The sequence below is a fragment of the Carcharodon carcharias genome, chromosome 17, assembly GCF_017639515.1.
Source record: "Carcharodon carcharias isolate sCarCar2 chromosome 17, sCarCar2.pri, whole genome shotgun sequence".
NCBI classification, from domain to species: domain Eukaryota; kingdom Metazoa; phylum Chordata; class Chondrichthyes; order Lamniformes; family Lamnidae; genus Carcharodon; species Carcharodon carcharias.
Window position 1 is genome coordinate 98,547,064 of NC_054483.1, and position 24,474 is coordinate 98,571,537.

Consider the following 24,474-nt stretch of genomic DNA (forward strand, 5'->3'; position numbering starts at 1 on the left):
AGAGCATATAGTCAAGGCTACCCACAGGACTGGGATCGAGGGATTCCATTCTTGTTATTTGCTATTGGGGTGTTCTTAATGAAGTAACAGGGTTTCGTCCTTTTGAATTACTCTATGGTCATGAAGTAAGGGGGCCACTTGATTCATGAAAAACTAGTGGGTCAAAGTTTGGAAACTACTCTCCCCAGGGTTGTGTGATAAAATTCAGAGAGCGATTGAACAGAGCATGTGAGGTAGCTAAGGAACATGTAAAGATATCACAGCAAGTGATAAAGACAAGTGCAGATAAGAGGGCAAAAGCTTGCAGTTTTGTTGCTGGAGTAGGTGTTAGTCTGGTTCCCAATATCAGGTGGACCACTAAAAGCAAGGTTCAGTAGGCCTCACCGGATTGAAAAGAGACCGAATGAAGTTAATTATTTAATAAATACTCCAAATAGAAGAAAGAACCAGAGTGTGTGTCATGTAAATATGCTTAAAAAGTACTTTGACAGGAAAGGTAACCAAAAGGAGGTTTTAGTAGTGGTAGGTAAGGAAAAGGAGATAGAAATGAAGGATTATGAAATTGATTTTCCTCAAATTAAATTGGACAATGAAGGACTGTTTAAAAATGTAAATGTAATATTGAGTTACCTTCCAGCCAGGTGTCAAAGTGATTTGGAAAAGCTCATGCAGTCACACAAAGCTATTTGTGGGGATATGCTGGGGAAGACAAATTTGGCCAAGTTTCCCTTTGGGATTTGATCAGGGCGGTAATTACCACCTGCCATATCAAAACACTGACCTCCGACAACCACAACCACCTTCCTTTTCGCTAAATATGACTCCAACCAGTGGAGAGCTTTCCGCGATTCCCACTCCAGTTTTGCTAGAGCTCCTCAATATCACACTTGGACAAACGCTGCCTTGATGTCAAGGGCAGTCACTCACACTTCACCTCAGGAGTTCAGCTCTTCTGTCCATGTTTGGACCAAAGCTGTAATGAAGTCAGGAGCTGAGTGGCCCTGACAGAACCCAAACTCAGCGTCAGTGAGCAGGTTATTGCTAAGTGCCATTTGATAGCAATCTGATGACACATTCTACTGATGATCGAGGGTAGACTGATGGAGCTGTAACTGGCTGGGTTGGATTTGTCCTGCTTTTTGTGTACAAGACATACCAGGGCAACTTTCCACATAGCCGGGTAGATGCCATTATTGTAGCTGTACTGGAACAGTTTGGCTAGGGGTGCGGCAAGTTCTGGAGCACAAGTCTTCAGTACTATTGTCAGAATTTAGTCAGGGCCCATAGCCTTTGCACTATTCAGCACCTTCAGCCGTTTTCTGATATCACATGGAGTGAATCCAATTAGCTGAAGACTGACAACTGTGAAGCTGGGGGCCTCCAGAGGGGGCCAAAATAGATCATCCACTCGGCACTTCTGGCTGAAGATTGTTACGAAAATTTCAACCTTATCTTTTACACTGACATGCTGGGCTCTCCCATCATTGAGGATGGGAATATTTGTGGAGCCTCCTCCTCCAATGAGTTGTTTAATTGTCCACCACAATTCACGAATGGATGGAGCAGGACTGCAGAGCTTAGTCTTAATCCATTGGATGTTGAATTGCTTAGCTCCATCTATCACTTGTTACTTCCACTGTTTGGCACACCAGTAGTACTGAATTACAGCTTCACCAGGTTGAGACCTCATTTTTAGGCGTGTCCGATGCTGCTCCTGGCATGCCCTCCTGCACTCTTCATTGAACCTGGGTTGATCCCCTGGCTTGATGGTAACGGTAGAGCGGGGGAATATGCTGGGCCCAGAAGTTACAGATTGTGGTTGAGTACAATTCTGCTGCGGATGGCCCACTGCACCTCATGGATGCCCAGTTTTGAGTGGTGAGATCTGTTCAAAATCTATTCTATTTAGCACAGTGGTAGTGCCACGTAACATGATGAAGGGTATATTTAATGTGAAAATGGGACTTGGTCTCCGCAAGGACAGTTTGGTGGTCACTGATGCATCTGTGACAGGTAGATCATAAGACCATAAGACATAGGAGCAGAAATTAGGCCATTCGGCCCATCGAGTCTGCTCCGCCATTCCAGCATGGCTGATAAGTTTCTCAACCCCATTCTCCCGCCTTCTCCCCGTAACCTTTGATCCTCTTACCAATCAAGAACCTATCTATCTCGCTCTTAAATACACTCAATGACCTGGCCTCCACAGCCTTCTATGGCAATGAATTCCATAGATTCACCACTATCTGGCTAAAGAAGTTTCTCCTCATCTCTGTTCTAAAAGGTCTTTCCTTTACTCTGAGGTTGTGCCCTTGGGTCCTAGTCTCTCCTACTAATGGAAACATTTTCCCCATGTCCACTCTATCCAGGCCTTTCAGTATTTTAAGTTTCAATCAGATCCCCTCTCATCCTTCTAAACTCCATCGAGTATAGACCTAGAGTTCTCAAACGTTCCTCATATGTTAAGCCTTTCATTCCTGGGATCATTCTCGTGAACCTCCTCTGGACCCTTTCCAGAGCCAACATATCCTTCCTGAGATACGAGGTCCAAAATTGCTCACAATATTCTAAATGTGATCTGACCAGAGCCTTATAAAGCCTCAGCAGCACATCCCTGCTTTTATATTCTAGTCCTCTTGAAATAAATGCCAACATTGCATTTGCCTTCCTAACTACCAACTCAACCTGCAAGTTGACCTTAAGAGAATCCTGGACTAGGACTCCCAAGTCTCTTTGCACTCCAGATTTCTGAATTCTCACCCCATTTAGAAAATAGTCTATGCTTCTATTCTTCCTACCAAAGTGCATGGCTCATACTTCCCCACGTTGTATCCCATTTGCCACTTCTTTGTCCATTCTCCTAACCTGTCCAAATCCTTCTGCAGCCTCCACGCCTCCTCAATATTACCTGTCCCTCCACCTATCTTTGTATCATCTGCAAACTTAGCCAGGATGCCCTCAGTTCCTTCATCTAGATCATTAATGTATAAAGTGAAAAGTTGTGGCCCCAACACTGACCCCTGTGGAACTCCACTAGTCACCGGCTGCCATCCTGAGAAGGACCCCCTTCTCTCTCTGCCTCCTGCCAGACAACCAGTCTTCTATCCATGCTAGTACCTTGCCTCTAACACCATGGGCTCTTATCTTACTGAGCAGCCTCCTGTGCGGCACCTTGTCAAAGGCCTTCTGGAAGTCCAAGTAGATAACATCCACTGGCTCTCCTTTACCTAACCTACTCGTTACCTCCTCAAAGAATTCTAACAGATTTGTCAGGCATGACCTTCCCTTGATGAAACCATGCTGACTTTGCCCGAATTTACCTTGCAAGGCTAATTGGGTAAGATTGGATAGTATGAGGTCAAGTTGGTTGTTTCCTCTTGTTGGTTCCCACACCACCTGCTGCAGACTCAGTCTAGCAGCTATGTCCTTTAGGACTCAACCAGCTCGGTCAGTAGTGGTGATCCCAAGCCACTCTTGGTGATGGACATTGAAGTCCCTCACCCAGAGTACATTCTGCGCCCTTGCCACCCTCAGTGCTTCCTCCAAGAGGTTTTAACATGGAGGAGCAATGATCCATCAGCTGAGGGAGAGTGGTATATGGTAATCAGCAAGAGGTTTCCTTGCCGATGTTTGACCTGATGTCATGACACTTCATGGAGTCCGGAGTCAGTGTTGAGGACTCTCAGGGCAACTCCCTTCTGCACGTACACCACTGTGCTGCCACCTCTGCTGGGTCTATCCTGCTGGTGGGACAGAACATACCCAGGGATGGTGATGGTAGTGTCTGGGATATTGTCTGTAAGGTATGATTCCATGACTATGACTGTCAGGCTGTTTCTTGAGTAGTCTGTGAGACAGCTCTCCCAATTTTGGTACTAGCCCCCAGATGTTAGTAAGGAGGATTTTACAGGGTTGACGGGACTGGGTTTGCCGTTGTTGTTTCCAGTGCCTAGGTTGATGTTCCATCCTGCTTTTTTCCTTATCAACTTTTCTGTTGTGGTTTGATATAACTGTGCGGCTTGCTAAACCATTTCAGAGGGCAGCTGAGTCAAGCATGTTGCTGTGGTCTGGTGTCACAGTAGATCAGGCCAGGTAAAGGATTCCAAACCTACCACCTAGAAGGACATGGGCAGATGGTGCATGGGAACACCACCACTTGGAAGTTCCCCTCCAAGTCCACACCATCCCGACTTGGAAATATATCACCGTTCATTCACTGTTCCTGGGTCAAAATCCTGGAACTTTGTCCCTAACAGCACTGTGGGTGTACCTACACCACATGGACGACAGGGACAGGCAATAAATGCTGGCCGAGCCAGCGATGTCCACATCCCATGAATTAATACATTTTTTAAAAATTCCTCAGAGTAAACTTCATCTGCCAACTTCTTGTCTACGCGCTTAATCCAACTTTATCCTTTTGCAGACTGTGACCTCCTCACTTTTACCTTCCCACAGAGCATTGTATCATCAGCAAATTTGAATATTGTACATTAAACTTCATCTAACTCATTGTTCTTTGCAACTCTCCACTAGTTACTGCCTGGGAACCTGAAAATGTTCCCTTTACTCATACTGTTTTCTGGTCTTGAACCAATTCTCTATCTATGATAACACAATACCCCCAATGACATGAGCCCTTGTGCAACAATCTTTGGTGTGGCACCTACAGAATGTTTTTTAAAAGCCATATAGACCATATCCATCAGTTCCTCTTTATCTACTCTGCCAGTTACATCCTCAGTAAACCCCAGAGAATGATTGCAGTACAGGAGGAGGGCATTCAGTCCACTGAACCCCTGACAGCTGTGCCCAGGTAAGCTTGTTCCATTGCCCTGCAAATTTTAGTTTCCAGATAATCATCCAATTCTTTTTGAAAGCCATGAGTAAATTTAAACTCATAGACATTTACAGCACAGACGAGGCCATTCAGCCAATTGTGTCTGCGCCAGTCAACAAAGATCTGACAACATTAATCCCATTTTACAGCACTGGAGGCTATGGCAACTCAAGTTAATATCTAAATACTTCTTAAATGTTACGAGAGTTTCTGACTCAACCACCCTTTCAGGCAGTGAGTTCCAGACTCCCACCACTCTCTGGGTGAAAAAATTTCTCCTCAACTCCCCTCTTAGCCTTCTATCTCTTACCTTAAATCTATGCCCCCAGGTTATTGACCCCTCGACTAATGGGAAAAGTGCCTTCCTATCCACCCTATCTATGCCGCTCATAATCTTATACACCTCAATCAGGTCCCCTCTCAACCCTCACTGCTCCAAGGAAAACAACCCCAGCCTATCCCAATCTTTTCTCATAGCTCAGACCCTCCAGCCCAGGCAGCATCCTGGTAAATCTCCTCTGCACCCTCTTCAGTGCAATCACAATCTTCCTATAATGTGGTGACCAGGACTGCACACAGTATTCCAGTTGTGGCGTAACCAGTGTTTTATACAATTCCAGCATAACCACCCATAACACTCCCAAGAAGTGCATTCCATATCCTAACCATTCGCTGTATAGAATGTTTTACCTTATGTCGCCTTTGGTTCTTTTGCCATTCACCTTGAATCTGTGTCCTCTGTTTCTTGATCCTTCCACCAGTGGGAACAGTTTCTCTGTTTCTACTCTGCCCAGACCCCCTCATGATTTTGAACAGTTCTATCAAAACTCCTCTCAATTATCTCTTCTCGAAAGAAGGTTTCTCCAATCTTCTTCTCGCCCCTTTGTTGAAGTTTCTAATCCCTGGAACAATTCTCTTTCCTTTTCTGCAAATCTTTTCTACACTCTTACAAATGCCTTCCCATCCTTCCTAAAGTGTGACGTCCAGCACTGGACGCAATATTCCAGTTCAGGTTGAACCAGTGTTCTATACAGATTCAATATAATCTCCTTGCTTTTATACTCTATGCCCTTATTAATAGTTCCTCAGGGTAGTGCCCTTGCCCAACCATCTTCAGCTGCTTCATCAATGACCTTCCTTCCATCATAAGGTCAGAAGTGGGGATGTTCGCTGATGATTGCACAATGTTCAGTGCCATTCACGACTCCTCAGATACTAAAGCAGTCCATGTCCAAATGCAGCAAGACCTGGCTCGGGCTGACAAGTGGCAAGTAACATTCGCACCACACAAGTGCCATGCAATGGCCATTCCCAACAAGAGAGAATCTAACCATTGCCCCTTGACATTCAATGGTGTTCCCATCACTGAATCCCCACTATCTACAGCCTGGGGGTTACCATTGACTAGGAATTGAACTGGACTAGCCATTTAAATATTGTGGCTACAAGAGGTCAGAGGATAGGAATCCTGCAACGGGGAACTCACATCCTGACTCGCCAAAGCCTGTCCACCATCTACAAGGCAAAAGTCAGGAGCATGATAGATTACTCTCCTGCATGAGTGCAGCTCCAACAACACTCAAGAAGCTGACATCTTCCAGGAAAAAGCAGCCCGCTTGATTGGCATCACACCCACAAACATTCACTCCCTCCACCACTGTTGCACAGCAGCAGCAGTGTGTACCATCCACAAGATGCACTGCAGGAATTCACCAAGGCTCCTTACTCAGCACCTTCCAAACCCATGACCAACACCATCTTGAAGGACAAGGGCAGCAGACAGATGGGAACGCCACCACCTGGAAGTTTCCCTCCAAGCCACTCTCAGTTCCTTCACTGTGGCTGGATCAAAATCCTGGAACTCCTTCCCTAACAGCACTGTGGGTGTACCTACCACATGCACTGCAGCAATTCAAGAAGGCAGCTCACCACCACCTTCTCCAGGGCAACTAGGGCTGGGCAATAAATGTTGACCCAGGCAGCAACTCCCACATCCCCATGAATGAATTTTAAAAAGTGATGTTTTATGCTTGTAACCACTCTCTCAACTTGTCCTGTCACCTTCCATGACTTATGTATATGTACGCACAGGTCCCTCTGCTCCTGGACCTCTTTTAGAATTGTTTCCTTTGTTTTATATTGTTTCTCCACATTCTTCCTACAAAATGAATCACTTTACACTTCTCTGCATCAAATTTCATCTGTCATTTTCCCCCCCATTCCACCAATCTGTCTACATCCTTTTGAAGCCTATCTCACAGTTCACAATAACTCCAGGTTTTGCGCCATCCCCAAATTTTGAAATTGTGCTCTGTAACCCAAGTCTCGTTCATTAATATTGATCAAGAAAAGCAGTGGCCCCAATACTGACCCCTGGGAAACCAGACTAGGCACCCTCTTCCAGTCCAAAAAGCAACTCTTCTTTCCTTTCACTGAGCCAACTTCATATCCATGCCCCTTTTATTTGATGGGCTTTAAGTTTGCTGACAATCCTATTATGTGGCACTCAATCAAAGCGCAAGTCCATACAGACAACAACTGCATTGCCCTCATCAATCCTCCCTGTTACCTCATCAAAATACTCAAATCAAGTTAAACACGATTTGCCTTTAACAAGTCTGTGGCTGGCTGTTCTTAATTAATCCACATTCATCCAAGTGACAGTGAACATTGTCCCGGAATATTGTTTCTAAAAGCTTCCCACCATGAGGTTAAACTGACTACAGTTGCTGGCTTTATCCCTCATCCTCCTTTTGCAATTCCCCAGTCCTCTGGTACTCCTGTACCTAAGGGATATTGGAAAATTATGGCCAGCACTGCAGCAATTTCCACTCATAATGCCACTCAGACTCACCACACCTTACTCACCAACACCCCAGAACTCTGCAATGTTTGCACTTACCGTTTCATTACCAGGTTCAGCAGGTAGGCAACAGCCGCAAATGACTCCTCTGATTCAACCGCTTCCATCGTGGTCATCTGGCAGAGAGACATGAACATGAGATAGTCAGGCTGGGGGTTCACACAGCTATCACATTCACTGCCTTCTATCCTACATGGCAACAATTAATCACAACGGCCCTTCTTGTGGAGGGTCTTTACTTGGTCTGTGAGTTCCATAACCATAAAGCCTTCACAGCACATCTTTCTTCATCCAGCACACCTGTGGGACTAAGACAAGTGCCTCCAAGTGTGACTCTAGAAAATCCCAATATGGCTAACTGCTTTTCTGATTGGCAAATAAACAACAGGCTCTGTCACTGGGTCTGAACAATCATTCACACAGCAAACAAGTGAACTTTAATCTTTTGGCATTAAATAAATATGCCCTTGTTTTTGCAGATTGCATGCACAGTATTTGTATCAAAATTAGTGCCCAGCCTGCAATGTTTTCATTGTATTCTGTGGACGGCCAGTAATTTCTACTGGATGAGACTGGGGAGCATGGACACAGCTCACTGGTGAATATAATACCCTGTTCCCATGCACAATTCACAATCCAAAAAACAGCCTGATCACTCAGAGGCCCCCAACCACTCAGGCACACCCAGAGATATCAGCCCACCGCCACCCATATATATATCCCCGCCCTCCTCCAATCGGTCCAAGGGAAAGGGGGGGGCAGGGGAATTGACAAAAAAACAACTGGGTCTGAAACGTGTCTTGTCTGTGAAGAATCATTTTATAAAGCTGAGACCTCCTTCACCTCGCCATTACAGGTCACCAGTGGAGATGACAGTCATGGGTGGGTAAAGAGATGAGGAGCACGGGATGAACACTTACCAAAGCTGCAAAATATTCTGTCTCTGTCTCATTTCCACCTTGAGAGCGAATCACTTCAGTAACAGCAGCCAAAACGGCACAAATCTGGGAAACAAACAGAGGCAGTCAGTATGAACTCTCTCAGTTCGCACATGCAGCACACCAAATTCAGTACACTGAAATACAGCGCAGTGTGTGAATACAACGCGCAGAGTGTGCGCGAATACAACGCGCAGTGTGCGTGAATACAACGCGCAGAGTGTGCGCGAATACAACGCGCAGTGTGCGCGAATACAACGCGCAGAGTGTGCGCGAATACAACGCGCAGAGTGTGCGCGAATACAACGCGCAGAGTGTGCGCGAATACAACGCGCAGAGTGTGCGCGAATACAACGCGCAGAGTGTGCGCGAATACAACGCGCAGAGTGTGCGCGAATACAACGCGCAGAGTGTGCGCGAATACAACGCGCAGAGTGTGCGTGAATACAACGCGCACAGTGTACGAATGGACACACTGTCCTTGTTCGTGGTCAAATTCCAGCATCTCTACTTGAACACTGAGGCCTCAATCAGGCCTTTTGTCTCAGCAAGAATTGAATAACTCCACACTCACTGTTCAGCGTCACAGATGAACAGCACTCACACAATGCCCTGAGTACCTGGCTCTGGAAAAGTGTAGTCCACACTCACCTCTTTGTGGTCTGCTGAGTTGGATTCCCATAAGCGCTGAACTCGACTAAATGTCAGGTTGCTGCAATCAGACAGTCCACTGAGGAAGGTGCCAGAGGTTTTCTCTGTGAGGGCACCTTCTTCACACTCAGCAAGAGGCTCTTCTGCCGAAGTCTCTCTTGGGCCAAATGATAAACTGTTGGACTGGAGCTCATTGTGCAGTTTCAGTACATCTACTGTCAGATCACTCTTTCCTGGAGGAAACACACAAGGTCAGAAGTTAGAACCATAGAACAGTACAGCACAGAAAAACAGGCCATTCGGCCCTTCTTGTCTGTGCCGAAATAATATTCCGCTAGTCCCACTGACCTGCACCCAGTCCATAACCCTCCAGACCTCTCCCATCCATGTAACTATCCAATTTATTCTTAAAACTTAAGAGTGAGCCCACATTTACCACGTCAGATGGCAGCTCGTTCCACACTCTCACCACTCTGAGTGAAGAAGTTCCCCCTAATGTTCCCCCTAAACCTTTTACCCTAAAGCCATGTCCTCTCGTGTTTATCTCTCCTAATCTATGTGGAAAGGGCCTACTCGCACTTAACTCTGTCTATACCCCTGATAATTTTGTAAACTTCTATCAAATCTCCCCTCATTCTTCTACGCTCCAAGGAATAAAGTCCTAACCTGTTTAATCTTTCCCTGTAACTCAACTCCTGAAGACCCGGCAACATCCTAGTAAATCTTCTCTGCACTCTTTCAATCTTACTGTTATCCTTCCTGTAGTTAGGCGACCAGAACTGCACACAATGCTCCAAAGTTGGCCTCACCAATGTCCTATACAACCTCACCATAACATCCCAACTCCTATAACTCAATACTTCGATTTATGAAGGCCAGTATGCCAAAAGCTTTCTTTACAACCCTGTCTACCTGTGACGCCACTTTCAGGGAATTATGCATCTGAACTCCCAGATCCCTCTGTTAAAGTTAATAGCAAATTTACTGAGCAACATCAGACCATCTGCCTGCTCGCCTTCACATTGAGCCAAACAGCTGTCTCCTCACCATCCAAAGGCCGTCTCTTACACCGAGCTCGGCCTCTCCAGCAGCGTCTCCACAACCCAGAGATAAAGTTACACTGGTTCCAGGCCTATCAGTTAGAGTCAGGTAAACTCGGCCCATCAACTGCTGCACCCGTGACAAAAACTAGAACTCCAAGTGCAGCAGGAAGAGGGGAAGGAGCTTCCAGTCAGCACCCACTGGCAGCCACACTCCTCTCTGCTCCCTCCTCCAGCCAACCCCAAACCAAGCAACAGAATTCACCTTCTCCCCACCCGGGGCAGAGCCTGGGGCCACGGGTAAAATATAATCCAAGCCACCGAGCACAACAGAGTGTACAGTAACCTGGCTGGGAGAGAGGGAGCTTTACCCTGTACCTAACCACGGGCCGGGGCCCGGGCTGGGGCTGGCGGCCGGTCTGTGAGGGAAGCCTGATTGGGGTGCGGGCGGTGTTTAATGTGCCTGAACTCAGCCACACGCCTCCCACACGTGCGCTTGAAGCCTCGGGTTTTCCTGCCGCCCAAGGCCGAGTTCCATGCGCCGGGGCCTCAGCCTCTCACCTGCCGGTTTGCTGAAGAAGCGGCTCCGCGCAGCCTCCCGGAAGCGGTGTGTCTCCGGGTTGGACTCGCTGCTCTGCCCTTTCCGCCAGCGCTTCAGCTTGGGCTTCACTCCGGACCGCAGCCGCCCGCACCGCACCATCCTCTCCAACCTTCCCCCGCCCCGGCTCGAACTGAGTCCCAGGCTCCAGCCAGCAAGCACCAGGTACACAGCTCACTCTGTGGCCCGGAGCGGAACTGCACTTACACCGCCCCCGCTGGCCCGGAGCGGAACTGCACTTACACCGCCCCCTGTGGCCCGGAGCGTAACTGCACGCACATCACCTCCTGTGGCCGGGAGCGGAACTGCACTCACACCGCCCCCTGTGGCCCGGAGCGGAACTGCACGCACATCGCCCCCTGTGGCCCGGAGCGGAACTGGTCACACCGCCCCCTGTGGCCTGGAGCGGAACTGCACTCACACCGCCCCCTGTGGCCAAGAGCGGAACTACACACACACCGCCCCCTGTGGCCCGGAGTAGAACTGCCGTCACACCACCCCCGCCGTGGACCTGAGCGGAACTGCAGTTACACCGCCCCCTGTGGCCCGAAGCAAAACTGCAGTCACATCGCCCCCTGTGGTCCGCAGCGGAACTGCAGTCACACCGCCCCCTGTGGCCCGGAGCGGAACTGTAGTCACATCGCCAAACTTTAAGATTCAGAGGGATCTGGGTGCCTTTGTGCATGAATTGCAAAAGGCTAGTATGCAGGTACAGTAGGGATCAGAAAATCTAATGGAATGTTATAATTTGTGAGGCGAATTGAATACAGAAGAATAGGGTAAAAACAGAAAATGCTGGAAAAACTCAGCAGGTCTGACAGCATCTGTGGAAAGAGAAACAGAGTTAACGTTTCAAGTCTGTATGACTTCTTCAGAGATACAGAGAAGTAGAACTGTGATGGAATTTATACTGTTTAAGGTGGGGTGGAGCAGGTTAAGCAGGATAGAAGGTCAGCGATAGGTGGGGGCCAAGGAGAGATTGACAAAGATGTCATGGACACAAGATAATGGGACTGTTAACGGTAGTGGTGAAGACTAAAGAAGGTGCTGATAGTGGCATAAAGGTAAGAAAGCAGAATGTGTGAATAGCCGAACAAGGGTTGGCACTCTGTGAAAGAACATGAAACAAGTGACAAATGGATCTTGTGGGAGGTGGGGTAGGGGAGGGGTTAGCGTTTGGGGAAAGAGGATAGAAAAAGGGATTAAAGGGGGGGCTAAGATGGATTTTTACAACAGTCGACAATGGTTTCATGGTCACCATCAGACTTTTAATTGCAGATTTTTATTGAATTCAAATATACTGCTTCTCTGACTATGCAAGTCATGTGCAGCTTTTTAGTTTCCTTGACTCCTCCACCTTTTCCTCCAAATTTGGAAATATTAGGCTCAGTCTTGTCTGCAGGTGTTGCCCCTATCGTTGTGTGGGGTTCATTCTGTAGTGGAAAAGAAAGCAAACAAACTTGGTCTCCAATGAAACACTTGTTAACTCCTTCACATTTGTCTGCAGCATCTATAATTCTTTCCAGATAAGGCCTTGGAAGTAACTAGTACCTCTTTGATATTATCTTCGGCATTATCATCCAGCAAATGAGTGTGAGGGACTGGAATAATATCAAAGTAGGCACAGCTCGATAATTTGTTTATTGCCTCCTTCGAGTGTTTATAGGTGCTACCAGCCACTATTTTATTGTCTTTTTGGAACTTGTCCTTCATTTTGACTTCACTGTTGGCCGGACTTCTCTCAGGTGAAACCTCAACTTGTCTTAGTTCAGTAGCTGAGTCTCTCAAACCTTCATTATCTGCTCGCCTCTTGGAAAGCTGTCTGATTTTAGTTATTAAAGCCTCTTTGACTTCATTTTGTATTTGTTGGCGGCCTCCTAGAAACTTGAAAATTGACGTGTCTTTTCTGTCAACTATTTCTTCAGTTTGTTCAGAAAGGTGCTGAATTCTGTTTCTCTTTGTTCTGGTTCAGAGGCACAGACTTTAACCTGAGGGATTTTGTTGTGTGTGAAGGTCTTTCAACAGGTTTTCCTTCCCCTTGCAAAGGTTACTCACTTCGTCTTGATCTCTGTCATTCAGCAGGGTCTCCTTGAGTTTCTTCTGCTGTTCTTCCATGTTTTTGTTTGAGATAGACTGCATTTCTTCAGGTCGTTGAGTCCTTACACACTCCTTTTTCATCCAGTTGTGGCCCTTGAGCTCTCCATGCTCTTTCTGCCAAACTTTGCCTTGTTCCTTTTTCAAGATATGAACTCTTCCAGCTTCTTTTTCAAATCTCACTGGCCAATGAAGGTTAATTTCCCTTAACTAGTTTCACCCTAGAAGGCTTGGTCCTCTCAATACCAGCACTGGTAGATGTGCCGATTAATTCTATAATGGACAGTTACTCTGCTGATACCTTTTACTTGGATTTTTTCACCTGTGTATGTTTTCAACTTGGCAGATGTTTGTTCCAGATTTAATTGATGTTCACCGTTATTTAAATATCTGAACGTGTGTTCTCCAATTACGGTAGTGGAAGTTCCTGTGTCTACTTCCATTTTTTTACTGGTTTACCATTCACTTGCACTGTGAGAAATATTAATGACCATATTGAAATGACTGTAACATGCATTAATTGTATTGAAGCATCTCATGATCCATGTGTAAAAGTTGAATCTGATTGCACTTTTTGTGATGACCATTTAGAAATGTTTTCTAATGTTCTTTCAGATATTTTATGAATGAAGAATATTTTTCCAAAAAAAAAACCCCTGAAGATGTAGGAGCAGAAGTAGGCCATTCAGCTCATCGAGTCTGCTCTGGCATCCAATGAGATCATGGCTGATCTGATAATCCTCAACTCCAATTTCCTGCCTTTTACCCATAACCTTTGATTCCCTCACTGATTAAAAATCTGTCTATCTCAGCCTTGAATATACTTAATGACCCAACCTCTGCAGTAAAGAATTCCACAGATTCACTACCCTCTGAGAGAAGAAATTCCTCCTCATCTCTGTTTTAAATGGGCATCCCCTAACACTGGGATTATGCCCTCTGGTCCTAGGCTCTCCCTCTCAGCATCTACCTTGTCAAACACCCTCAGAATCTTATATGTTTCAATTCTCATTCTTCTAAACTCCAATGAGTACAGGCTGAACCTACTCAACCTCTCCTCATAAGAAAATCCCTCCATACCAGGATCAATCTAGTGAACCTTCTCCGGAATGCCTCCAATGCCAGTATATCTTTCCTTAGATAGGGGGACTGTTAGGGGGAAACAAAGGAATACAGTAATGGTCAAGGGACTTGACTTAAAACATCCCAGCATGCAAAACCACAATTGCTAAGTAGTTAACATTTAAAGTTCAGGCTGGGACAGAGAGAATGCTGAACCTTACACATTCTCAGGGCTTGTGAGCATCAGCAAGGCCATATTATAAAACCATAAGACATAGGAGCAGAGATTAGGCCATTCGGCCCATCAAGTCTGCTCTCATGGCTGATATGAGTCTACCATTCAATCATGGCTGATATGTTTCTCAACCCCATTCTCCCATCTTCTCCCCGTAACCTTTGATCCGCTTACCAATCAAGAACCTATCTATCTCAGTCCTAAATACATTCAATGACCTGGTCTCCACAGCCTTCTATGGCAATGAATTCCATAGATTCACCAGTCTCTGGCTAAATAAGTTTCTCCTCATCTCTGTTCTAAAAGGTCTTCCTTTTACTCAGAGGCTGTGCCCTCGGGTCCTAGTCTCTCCTACTAATGGAAACATCTTCCCCACGTCCATTCTATCCAGGCCTTTCAGTATTCTAAAATAAAAACAACAAACTGAGGATGCTGGAAATCCAAAACAAAAACAAAAATACCTGGAAAAACTCAGCAAGTCTGGCAACATCTGCGGAGAGGAACACAGTTAACGTTTCGAGTCTGCATGACTCTTCAACAGAACTAAGGAAAATAGAAAAGAGGTGAAATATAAGCTGGTTTAGGGGGGGTGGGACAAGATGAGCTGGATAGAGGACCAGTGATAGGTGGAGATAACCAATAGATGACACAGACAAAAGGACAAGTAGGTGTTGAAGGTGGCGATATTATCTGAAAAAATGTGCTAATTAAGGATAGAAAGCAGGACGAGCAAGGTACAGATAGCCCTAGTGGGGGTGGGTGGGGTGAAGGAATCAAAAAAGGCTAAAAGGTAGAGATAAAACAATGGATGGAAATGCATTTAAAAATAATGGAAATAGGTGGGAAAAGAAAAATCTATATAAATTATTGGAAAAAACAAAAAGGAGAGGGAAAATTGGAAAGGGGGTGGGGATGGAGGAGAGAGTTCATGATCTAAAATTGTTGAACTCAATATTCAGTCCGGAAGGCTGTAAAGTACCTTGTCAGAAGATAAGATGCTGTTCCTCCAGTTTGCGTTGAGCTTCACTGGAACAATGCAGCAAGCCAAGGATGGACATGTGGGCATGAGAGCAGGGTGGACTGTTGAAATGGCAAGTGACAGGGAGGTCTGGGTAACTCTTGCAGACAGACCGAAGGTGTTCTGCAAATAGGTTACCCAGTCTGTGTTTGGTCTCTCCAATGTAGAGGAAACCACATTGGGAGCAACGAATGCAGTAGACTAAGATGAGGGAAGTGCAAGTGAAATGCTGCTTCATTGAAAGGAGTGTTTGGGCCCTTGGATGGTGAGGAGAGGGTAAGTAAAGGGGCAGGTGTTGCACCTTCTGCGGCTGCATGGGAAGGTGCTGTGGAAGGGGGTTGAGGTGTAGGGGGTGATGGAGGAGTGGACCAGGGTGTCACGGAGGGAACGATCCCTATGGAATGCCGCCGGGGAGGTGAAGGGAAGATGTGTTTGATTGTGGCATCATGCTGGAGTTGGCAGAAATGGCATCATCAAAAGATGATGATCTTTTGAATGTGGAGGCTGGTGAGGTGATAAGTGAGGACAAGGGGGACCCTATCATGTTTCTGGGACGGAGAAGAAGGTGTGAGTGTGAATGCGCGGGAGATGAGCCAGACATGGTTGAGGGCCCTGTCAACAGAGAGGTCAAGGAACGGAAGGTAAGTATCAGAGATGGACAATGTGAAAATGATGGAGAGATGGAAATTGGAAGCAAAATTAATACATTTTTCCAGATCCAGACGAGATCATGAAGTAGCACTGAAGTAATCATCGATATACCGGAGAAAGAGTTGTGGGAGGGGGCCGGAGTAGGAATGGAACAAGGAATGTTCCACATACCACATAAAGAGACAGGCATAGCTGGGGCCCATGCGGGTACCCATAGCCATGCCTTTTATTTGGAGGAAGTGAGAGGAGTTTAAGGAGAAATTGTTCAGTGTGAGAACAAGTTCAGCCGGACGGAGGAGAGTAGTGGTGGATGGGGATTGTTCGGGCCTCTGTTTGAGGAAGAAGCGGAGAGCCACCAGACTATCCCGGTGGGGGATGGAGATGTAGAGGGATTGGACATCCATGGTGAAGAGGAGGCGGTTGGGGCCAGAGAACTGGAAATTGTTGATATGATGTAGGGTGTCAGAGGAATCACGGATGTAGGTGGGAAGGGACTGGACAAGGGGAGAGAGAATGGAGTCAAGATAGCAAGAAATGAGTTCCATGGGGCAGGAACAGGCTGACACGATCGGTCTGCCGGGACAGTCCTGTTTGTGGATTTTGGGTAGGAGGTTGGGAGACTATCAGGTTGGAAGCTATGGAAGGAAGATCTCCAGAGGAGGTGCGGTCAGTAACAGTCCTAGAAACAATGGCTTGATGTACAGTGGTGCTATTGTCTGGCGCACTGACCTCTACCTCGCAGAGGCTGAGTGTCAACTCGCAGATACTTCCTCCTACCTCTCCCTGGACCATGACCCCACCACTAAACATCAAGCCATTGTTTCCAGGACTGTTACTGACCTCATCTCCTCTGGAGATCTTCCTTCTACAGCTTCCAACCTGATAGTCTCCCAACCTCAGATGGCCCGCTTCTACCTTCTACCCCCTACCTAAAATCCACAAATAGGACTGTCCTGGCAGACCGATCGTGTCAACCTGTTCCTGCCCAACGGAACTCATTCCTTGCTATCTTGACTCCATTCTCTCTCCCCTTGTCCAGTCTCTTCCCACCTACATCCGTGATTCCTCTGACACCCTACATCATATCAACAATTTCCAGTTCCCTGGCCCCAACCCCCTCCTCTTCACCATGGACGTCCAATTCCTCTACACCTCCAACCCCCACTGGGATGTTCTGATGGCTCTCCGCTTCTTCCTCGAACAGAGGCCCGAATAATCCCCATCCACCACTGCTCTCCTCCAGCTGGCTGAACTGTTCTCACACTGAACAATTTCTCCTTAATCTCCTCTCACTTCCTCCAAATAAAAGGTGTGGCTATGGGTACGCACATGGGCCCCAGCTATGCCTGTCTCTTTATCGGGTATGAGGAACATTCCTTGTTTCGGTCCTACTCTGGCCCCCTCCCACAACTCTTTCTCCGGTACATTGATGATTACTTCGGTGCTGCTTCATGCTCTTGTCTGAACCTGAAAAAATTTATTAATTTTGCTTCCAACTTCCACCCCTCCATCTTTTTCACATGGTCCATCTCTGACACTTCCTTTCCGTTCCTTGACCTCTCTGTCTCAATATCTGGTGATAGACTGTTCACCATATCCATTACAAGCCTACCATCTCCCACAGCTACCTCGACTACAGCTCCTCACATCCCGCTTCCTGTAAGGACTCCATCCCATTCTCTCAATTCCTTTGCCGCCGTCGCATCTGTTCTGATGATGCCACTTTCAAAAACAGTTCCTCTGACATGTCCTCCTTCCTCCTTAGCTGAGGTTTTCCACCCACGGTGGTTGACAGGGCTCTCAACCATGTCCGGCCCATCTCCCGCGCATCCGCTCTCACACCTTCTTCTCCCTTCCAGAAACATGATAGGGTCCTCACTTATCAGCCCACCAGCCTCCGCACTCAAAGGATCATCCTCCGCCATTTCCGCCAACTCCAGCATGATGCTACCACCAAACACATCTTCCCTTCACCCCCCCGGCGGCATTCTGTAGGGATTGTTCCCTCCGTGACACCCTGGTTCACTCCTCCATCACCCCCTACACCTCAACCCCCTCCCATGGCACCTTCCCATGCAACCGCAGAAGGTGCAACACCTGCCCCTTTACTTTCCCTCTCCTCACCATCCAAGGGCCCAAACACTCCTTCCAATGAAGCAGCATTTCACTTGCGCTTCCCTTAACTTAGTTTACTGCTCCCAATACGGTTTCCTCTACATTGGAGAGACCAAACGCAGACTGGGTGAGCGCTTTTCAGAACACCTTCAGTCTGTCTGCAAGCATTACCCAGACCTCCCTGTCGCTTGCCATTTCAACACTCCACCCTGCTCTCATGTCCATATGTCCATCCTTGGCTTGCTGCATTGTTCCAGTGAAGCTCAACGCAAACTGGAGGTACAGCACCTCATCTTCCGACTAGGCACTTTACAGCCTTCTGGACTGAATATTGAGTTCAACAATTTTAGATCATGAACTCTCTCCTCCATCCCAATTTCCAAATTTCCCCCTCCTTTTTGTTTTTTCCAATAATTTATATAGATTTTTCTTTTCCCAACTATTTCCATTATTTTTAAATGTATTTCCATCCATTGTTTTATCTCTACTGTTCAGCCTTTTTCAATTCCTTCGCCCCCACCCAACCCCACTAGGGCTATCTGTACCTTGCCCGTCCTGCTTTCCACCCTTAATTAGCACATTCCTTTAGATAATATCACCACCTTCAACACCAATTTGTCCTTTTGTCTGTGGCATCTATTGGTTATCTCCACCTATCACTGGCCCTCTATCCAGCTCATCTTGTCCCACGCACCCCCCCCACCCCTTAAACCAGCTTATATTTCACCTCTTCTCTATTTTTCCTTAGTTCTGTTAAAGAGTCATGCAGACTCGAAACGTTAACTGTGTTCCTCTCTGCAGATGTTGCCAGACTTGCTGAGTTTTTCCAGGTATTTTTGTTTTTGTTTTGGATTTCCAGCATCCTCAGTTTTTTGCTTTTATCTCTGTATAAAAACAGTAGCTAATTGAGTTTTGCTCCCTTACAGGGTGAGACAGGGAAATTAATAATGGGAAACAAGGAAATGGCAATGACTTTGAACAAGTATTTTGTATCTGTCTTCACGGTAGAAGACAGAAAATCAAGAGACAAAAGGGAGGGAGGAACTTAAAACAATCTTGATCACTGGGGAAAAGGTACTAGGAAAACTAAAGACTGACAAATCCCCGGGATCTGATGGCTTGCACATGAACATATGATTTAGGAGCACTAGTGGGTCACTCAGTCCTTCGAGCCTGCTCCACCATGGCTGATCTGACTGTAATACTCCACCCTCTTGTTTATCAAGAATCTATTTGGCTTTGCCTTGAAAATATTCAAAGACTATGCTACCACTACCTTTTGAGGAAGAGAGTTCCAAAGACTCTCAAACCTCAGATAAAAATTTTCTTATCTGTCATGAGTAAATCCTTATTTTTAAACAGTGACCGCTAGTTCTAGATTCTCCCAAAAGAGGAAACATCCTCTCCACATCCGTATGCTTACTTTCAGAATGTTCATTGTCTGCTCTGGAAGAACCCAGAGGGATTGTTGTATATTCAATGGTTTGGATGAATTCAAGGACATGATCGATTTTACTTTCTTTTTAGTCATCTTCTCCACATCCACCCTGTGAAGAGCCCTCAGGATCTTATATGTTTCAATCATCCTAGAGTCTTCAAAGAGGTAGCTGCAGAGATAGTGGATGCATTGGTTGTAATCTTCCAAAATTTCCCAGATTCTGGAAAGGTCCAAGCAGATTCAAAACCACAAATGTAACATCATTCAAGGAAAGAAAGCAGGAAACAATTATTCAGTTAGCCTAACATTTGCCATTGGGAAAATGTTGGAACCTATTCTTAAGGAAATAGTAGGACATTCAGAAAATCATACCATCAGGCAAGGTCGATATGCTTTTGTGAAAGGGAAATTGCGTTTGACAAATTTATTTGCATTCTTGGAGGATGTAACAAGCAATGTGGATGCAGGGGAAACAGTAGATGTAGTGTATTTGGATTTCCAAAAGGCATTCAACAAGATTCCACAAAAAAGGTTACTGCACAAGGTAAAAGCTCACGGTGTTGGGGTTGATGAATCGAGGATTGACGAACAGGAAGAGAGTTGGAATAAGTGGGTCATTTTCAGGTTGGCAAATTCAAACAAGTGGCGTGCCCCTGGGATCCATGCTGAGGCCTCAACTATTTACGATCTATATTAATGACTTGGATGAAGGGACAGACTGTATTGTACCCAAATTTGCTGACGACACAAAGATAGGTAGGAAAGCAAGTTTTGGACAATTCTGGATATAGATGGGTTAAATGAGTGGGCAAAATTTTGCAGATGATTATAACGTGGGTAAATGTGAGGTTGTCACATTTGGTGGGACGAATATTATTTAAATGGAGAGGCGCTATGGTGCAGAGGGATCTGGGTGTCCAGGTACTTGAATCACAAGAAGTTAGCATGCAGGTACAGCAAATGATTAAGGGAATCAGCATGTTGGCTGTTATTGCAAGGGGGATGGAGTACAATAGAAGTCTTGCTACAACTGTACAGAGCATTGGTGAGGTCACACCAGGAGTACTGTGTACAGTTTTGGTCTCCTTCCTTGAGGAATAAACATGCATTGGAAGCATTCAGAAAAAGTTCACTGGGCCAATTCCTGGGAAGAGATTGTCTTATGAGGAAATGTTGAGCGGGTTGGGCCCATATTCATTGGCGTTTAGAAGAATGAGAGGTGATCTTATTGACCTTGTAAGATTCTGAGGAAACTTGACAAGGTAGATGCTGGGAGAGTGGTTTCCTCGTGGGAAAATCCAGAACTGGGGGGACAATTTAAAAATGAGTCGCCCATTTAAGATTGAGATGAGGAGCAAATTCCAGAAAGCAAAAACTGAAAAGGTAGTGGTAGTGATAAAAAGTCGAGGGACTTCAATTATCCAGACCTGCTGAGTTTTTCCAGGTAATTCTGTTTTTGTTTTGGATTTCCAGCATCCGCAGTTTTTTTGTTTTTATCCTAATATAGACAGGCATAGTAGCAGGGGAAAGAACAAAAAGGGTAGGAATTCCAATAACAAAACTTCCTTGATAAATGTGTTTCCAACCTAATAAGGAAGAAAACAGGTGCTGAATCTGGTTCTGGAGAATGAAGTGCAGCAAGTTTCAGTGAGGAAGCTTTTGGGAAACAGTAAGCATTAGATTTGGAATTATGGAAAAGGTCAAGGAGGAATAATCAAACTCAAACACCCAAAAGGAGGACTAACTTCAGTGAGTTTTGGAAAGAAATCTGGCAACGGTAGATTGGAATCAAAGATTGGCAAGAAAAATAATAATTGAGCAATAGGAGACCTTCAAGGCGAGGGGGGGGGATAATTTGGGTACAGGTTAGACATTTCCACAAGGAAAACAAAAAGAAATCCAAAGCTGGAGACCCCTGGATGACTAAAGATTTTGGAAGTTCTAATTAAACAAAAAAAACCAGCATTTATGGGCCAATATTTATCCCTCAATCAAGATTACAATTATCTGGTCATTACCACATTGCTGTTAATGGGAGCTTGCTGAGTGAAAATTGGCTGCTGTGTTTCCTACATTACAACAGTGACAATACTTCCAAAAGTACTTAACTGGCTGCAAAGTGTTTTAAGAATTGTGAAAAATACTATATAAATACAAGTCTATTTTCTTCAATTCAGTAGAGAAACAAGCCAAATAGAAAGAGGAGATCTAAGGTAAATGAGAGCATGAGAATGGAGGGTAAAATAAAAGAGAACCCAAAAGTCTTCCCTCGAATACTAATATAATAATAAAAGGGTAGTCAAAGGAAGTTTGGAGCTGATTAGGGAGTAAAAAGCTATCCCGTGGAAGGAAGAGGGCATGTCTGAGTTAATAAGAATGCTGTCAATGAAGATGCAGTAATGAAGTAGAGAAATTGGATAGATAAAAACAGGTAAAGGGGATTGGTAGTCTTCAAAGTGGAAACATCACCTGGTCCAGATGGGGTATATCCTTGCTTACAGAAGGACGCAAAAACGTAAATTGCAGAGGCACTGGCCATAATCTTCCTTTTGGCTTTAAATACAGAGGTGGTGCCAGAGGACTGGAGAATAGCAAATGTTACAAGTGTGCAAAATAGGTGAGGGATAAACTTGGCAAATACAACCAGTAAGCCCAAGGGTGGGGAAAATTTGACAATAATCTCGGACAAAATTAAATATTCATTAATAAATACAGAAAGCACTGATTTGCCACAAATACAAATCGTGCTTGATTAATTTGATAGTTCATTGATGAACTAACAGTGGGCTGATGAGTGAATGCAATTAATGTGTATATGGGCTTTCAAAGGCATTTGATAAAGTTCCAATAATAGACTTGTTAGTAAAATTTAAATCCATGAGATTAAAGCAATCATGACAACATGGAAACAAAATGTACTGAAGGGACAGAAAGCAGATAGTGGTGAATGGTTGTATTTCAGACTGGAGGGGAATACACAATGGTGTTTCCCATTTATTTTGGATATATATTCATGACCTGGACTTGGGTACACAATTGTTACAGTGGAGGCCATTCAGCCTATCAATTCTGCACCGGCTCTTTGAAAGAGCATTCCACCTAAACCCACTTCCCTGCCTTATCCCCATAACCTTGCAAATTCTCTTTTCAGATAGCAATCCAATTCCCTTTTGAATACCTCAATTGAACATGCCTCCACCACCCTTTCAGGAAGTTTGTTCCAGACTCCAACCACCCTGACTGAAAAATTTTTTCCTCACATCACATTTACTCCTTTTGCCAATTATTTTGAATCTGTGCCCTCTAGTCCTTGATGCTCTGAGTGGGAAGTTTCTCACTATCTACCTTGTCCATACCCCTCAGGATCTTGAATACCTCTATCAAGTCTCCTCTCAGCCTTCTTATCCACAAGGAAAACAGTCCCAACCTCTCCTCATTGCTACAGTTCTTCATACTTGCAATCATTCTTATAAATCTCCTCTGTACTCTCCAATGCCTTCACATCCTTCCTCAAGTATGGCATCCAGAGCTGGACGCAGTACTTCAGATAACTAGTGTTGTATACAAGTTTAATATGACCTCCTTCTGTGTATACTTACTCTTGTACTCAATGCTATTAATAAAGCCTAAGATACCATATACGTTAACTGCTCTCTCAACCTGCCCTGCCGTCTTCGATGATTTATGTACATGTACACTGAGGTCCCTTTGTTCCTGCACCTCCTTTAGAGTTTCCCACTTTATTTTATGCTATCTTTCCACATTCTTCCTGCCAACATGAATCACCTCAACTTCTCTACATTGAACTTCATCTGCCATTTGTCTGCCCAATCCACCAATAGACAATGTCATTTTGCAGTTCAAGACTATCCTCATCAGTTGACAACACTTCCAATCTTTGTATCATTTGCAAATTTTGAAATATTGCCCTGCACACCAATCTAGGTCATTAATATATATCAGTAAGAGCAAGGGTCCCAACACTGACCCCTGTGGAACTCCACTACAAACCCTTCATCCAATCTGAAAAACAACTGTTTATCACTATTGTTTCCTGTCACTGAGCCAATTTTTTTTATCTAATTGCCTACTTTCCCTTTTATTCCATGGGCAAGAATTTTGCTCACAAGTCCATTGTGTGGCACTGTATCAAATGCCTTTTTAAATCCACATAGACCACATCAACAGCATTGCCCTCATCAACCAATTACCAAAGGAGTTAAACATAATTTTCCCTTAATGAATCCACGCTGGCTTTCCTTAATTATCCCACACCTGTTTAAGTGACTGTTGATTTTGACCCGAATTATAATTTCCAGAAGTTTCCCTACCACTGAGGTCAAACTGACTGGTCTTTACTTGCCTGCATTATCCTTCCATTCCTTTTCGAACAAAGGTGTAACATTCGCAATTCTCCAGCCCTCCAATGTCTAAGGAAGACCGAAAGATTATCAGCAGGGCTTCTGAAATTTCCACTCTCACCTCCCTCAGTATTGCTGAATGCATCTCATCCTGTCCTGGTACCTTATCAATTTTAAGTAAAGATAGCTTAACTTCTCAATTGTAAATTCGAGTGTACCAGATACTCCTCTCTCACCTCGACCTGGGTAGCAGGTCCGCTATTTCTCCAGCCTCCACATGCAAGTCTCCTCTCTCATCCAATCGGCCCTAGCCTTTCTTTTACTCTATTATTTACATGCTTATAGAAGACCTTGGATAAAATTTCAAAGTTTGCAGGCAAAAAAAGGGCTTTTAACAAAGCAAATAAGGAGGTGCCAGAAACCAGAGATCTATTTGCCAGAACACTTGGCGATGAGGAAGCATTTTGTATGCAGATTAGTGTGACCTGGAATGCATCTCATGCAAGGTGAACGCAGATTCAATAGCAACACAAAGTGGAATTGGAGAAATCCTTGAAGCAAAAATTTGCA

General features: G+C 45.1%; 1 protein-coding gene across 1 annotated transcript in view; it reads right to left on the reverse strand.

Moving 5' to 3' along the window:
• The window catches only part of rrp12 (ribosomal RNA processing 12 homolog), a 60,804-nt gene extending 49,709 nt beyond the window's left edge, over nucleotides 1-11,095 (reverse strand). Inside the window, exons 1-4 of the mRNA XM_041210283.1 lie at nucleotides 10,894-11,095; nucleotides 9,293-9,525; nucleotides 8,624-8,707; nucleotides 7,743-7,819 (exon numbers count right to left, since the gene is read on the reverse strand). Coding sequence (XP_041066217.1) covers nucleotides 7,743-7,819; nucleotides 8,624-8,707; nucleotides 9,293-9,525; nucleotides 10,894-11,032 — 533 coding nt within the window. The 5' untranslated portion in view covers nucleotides 11,033-11,095. The remainder of the gene's footprint in view (nucleotides 1-7,742; nucleotides 7,820-8,623; nucleotides 8,708-9,292; nucleotides 9,526-10,893) is intronic.
• Between the last annotated feature and the right edge of the window lie 13,379 nt (nucleotides 11,096-24,474).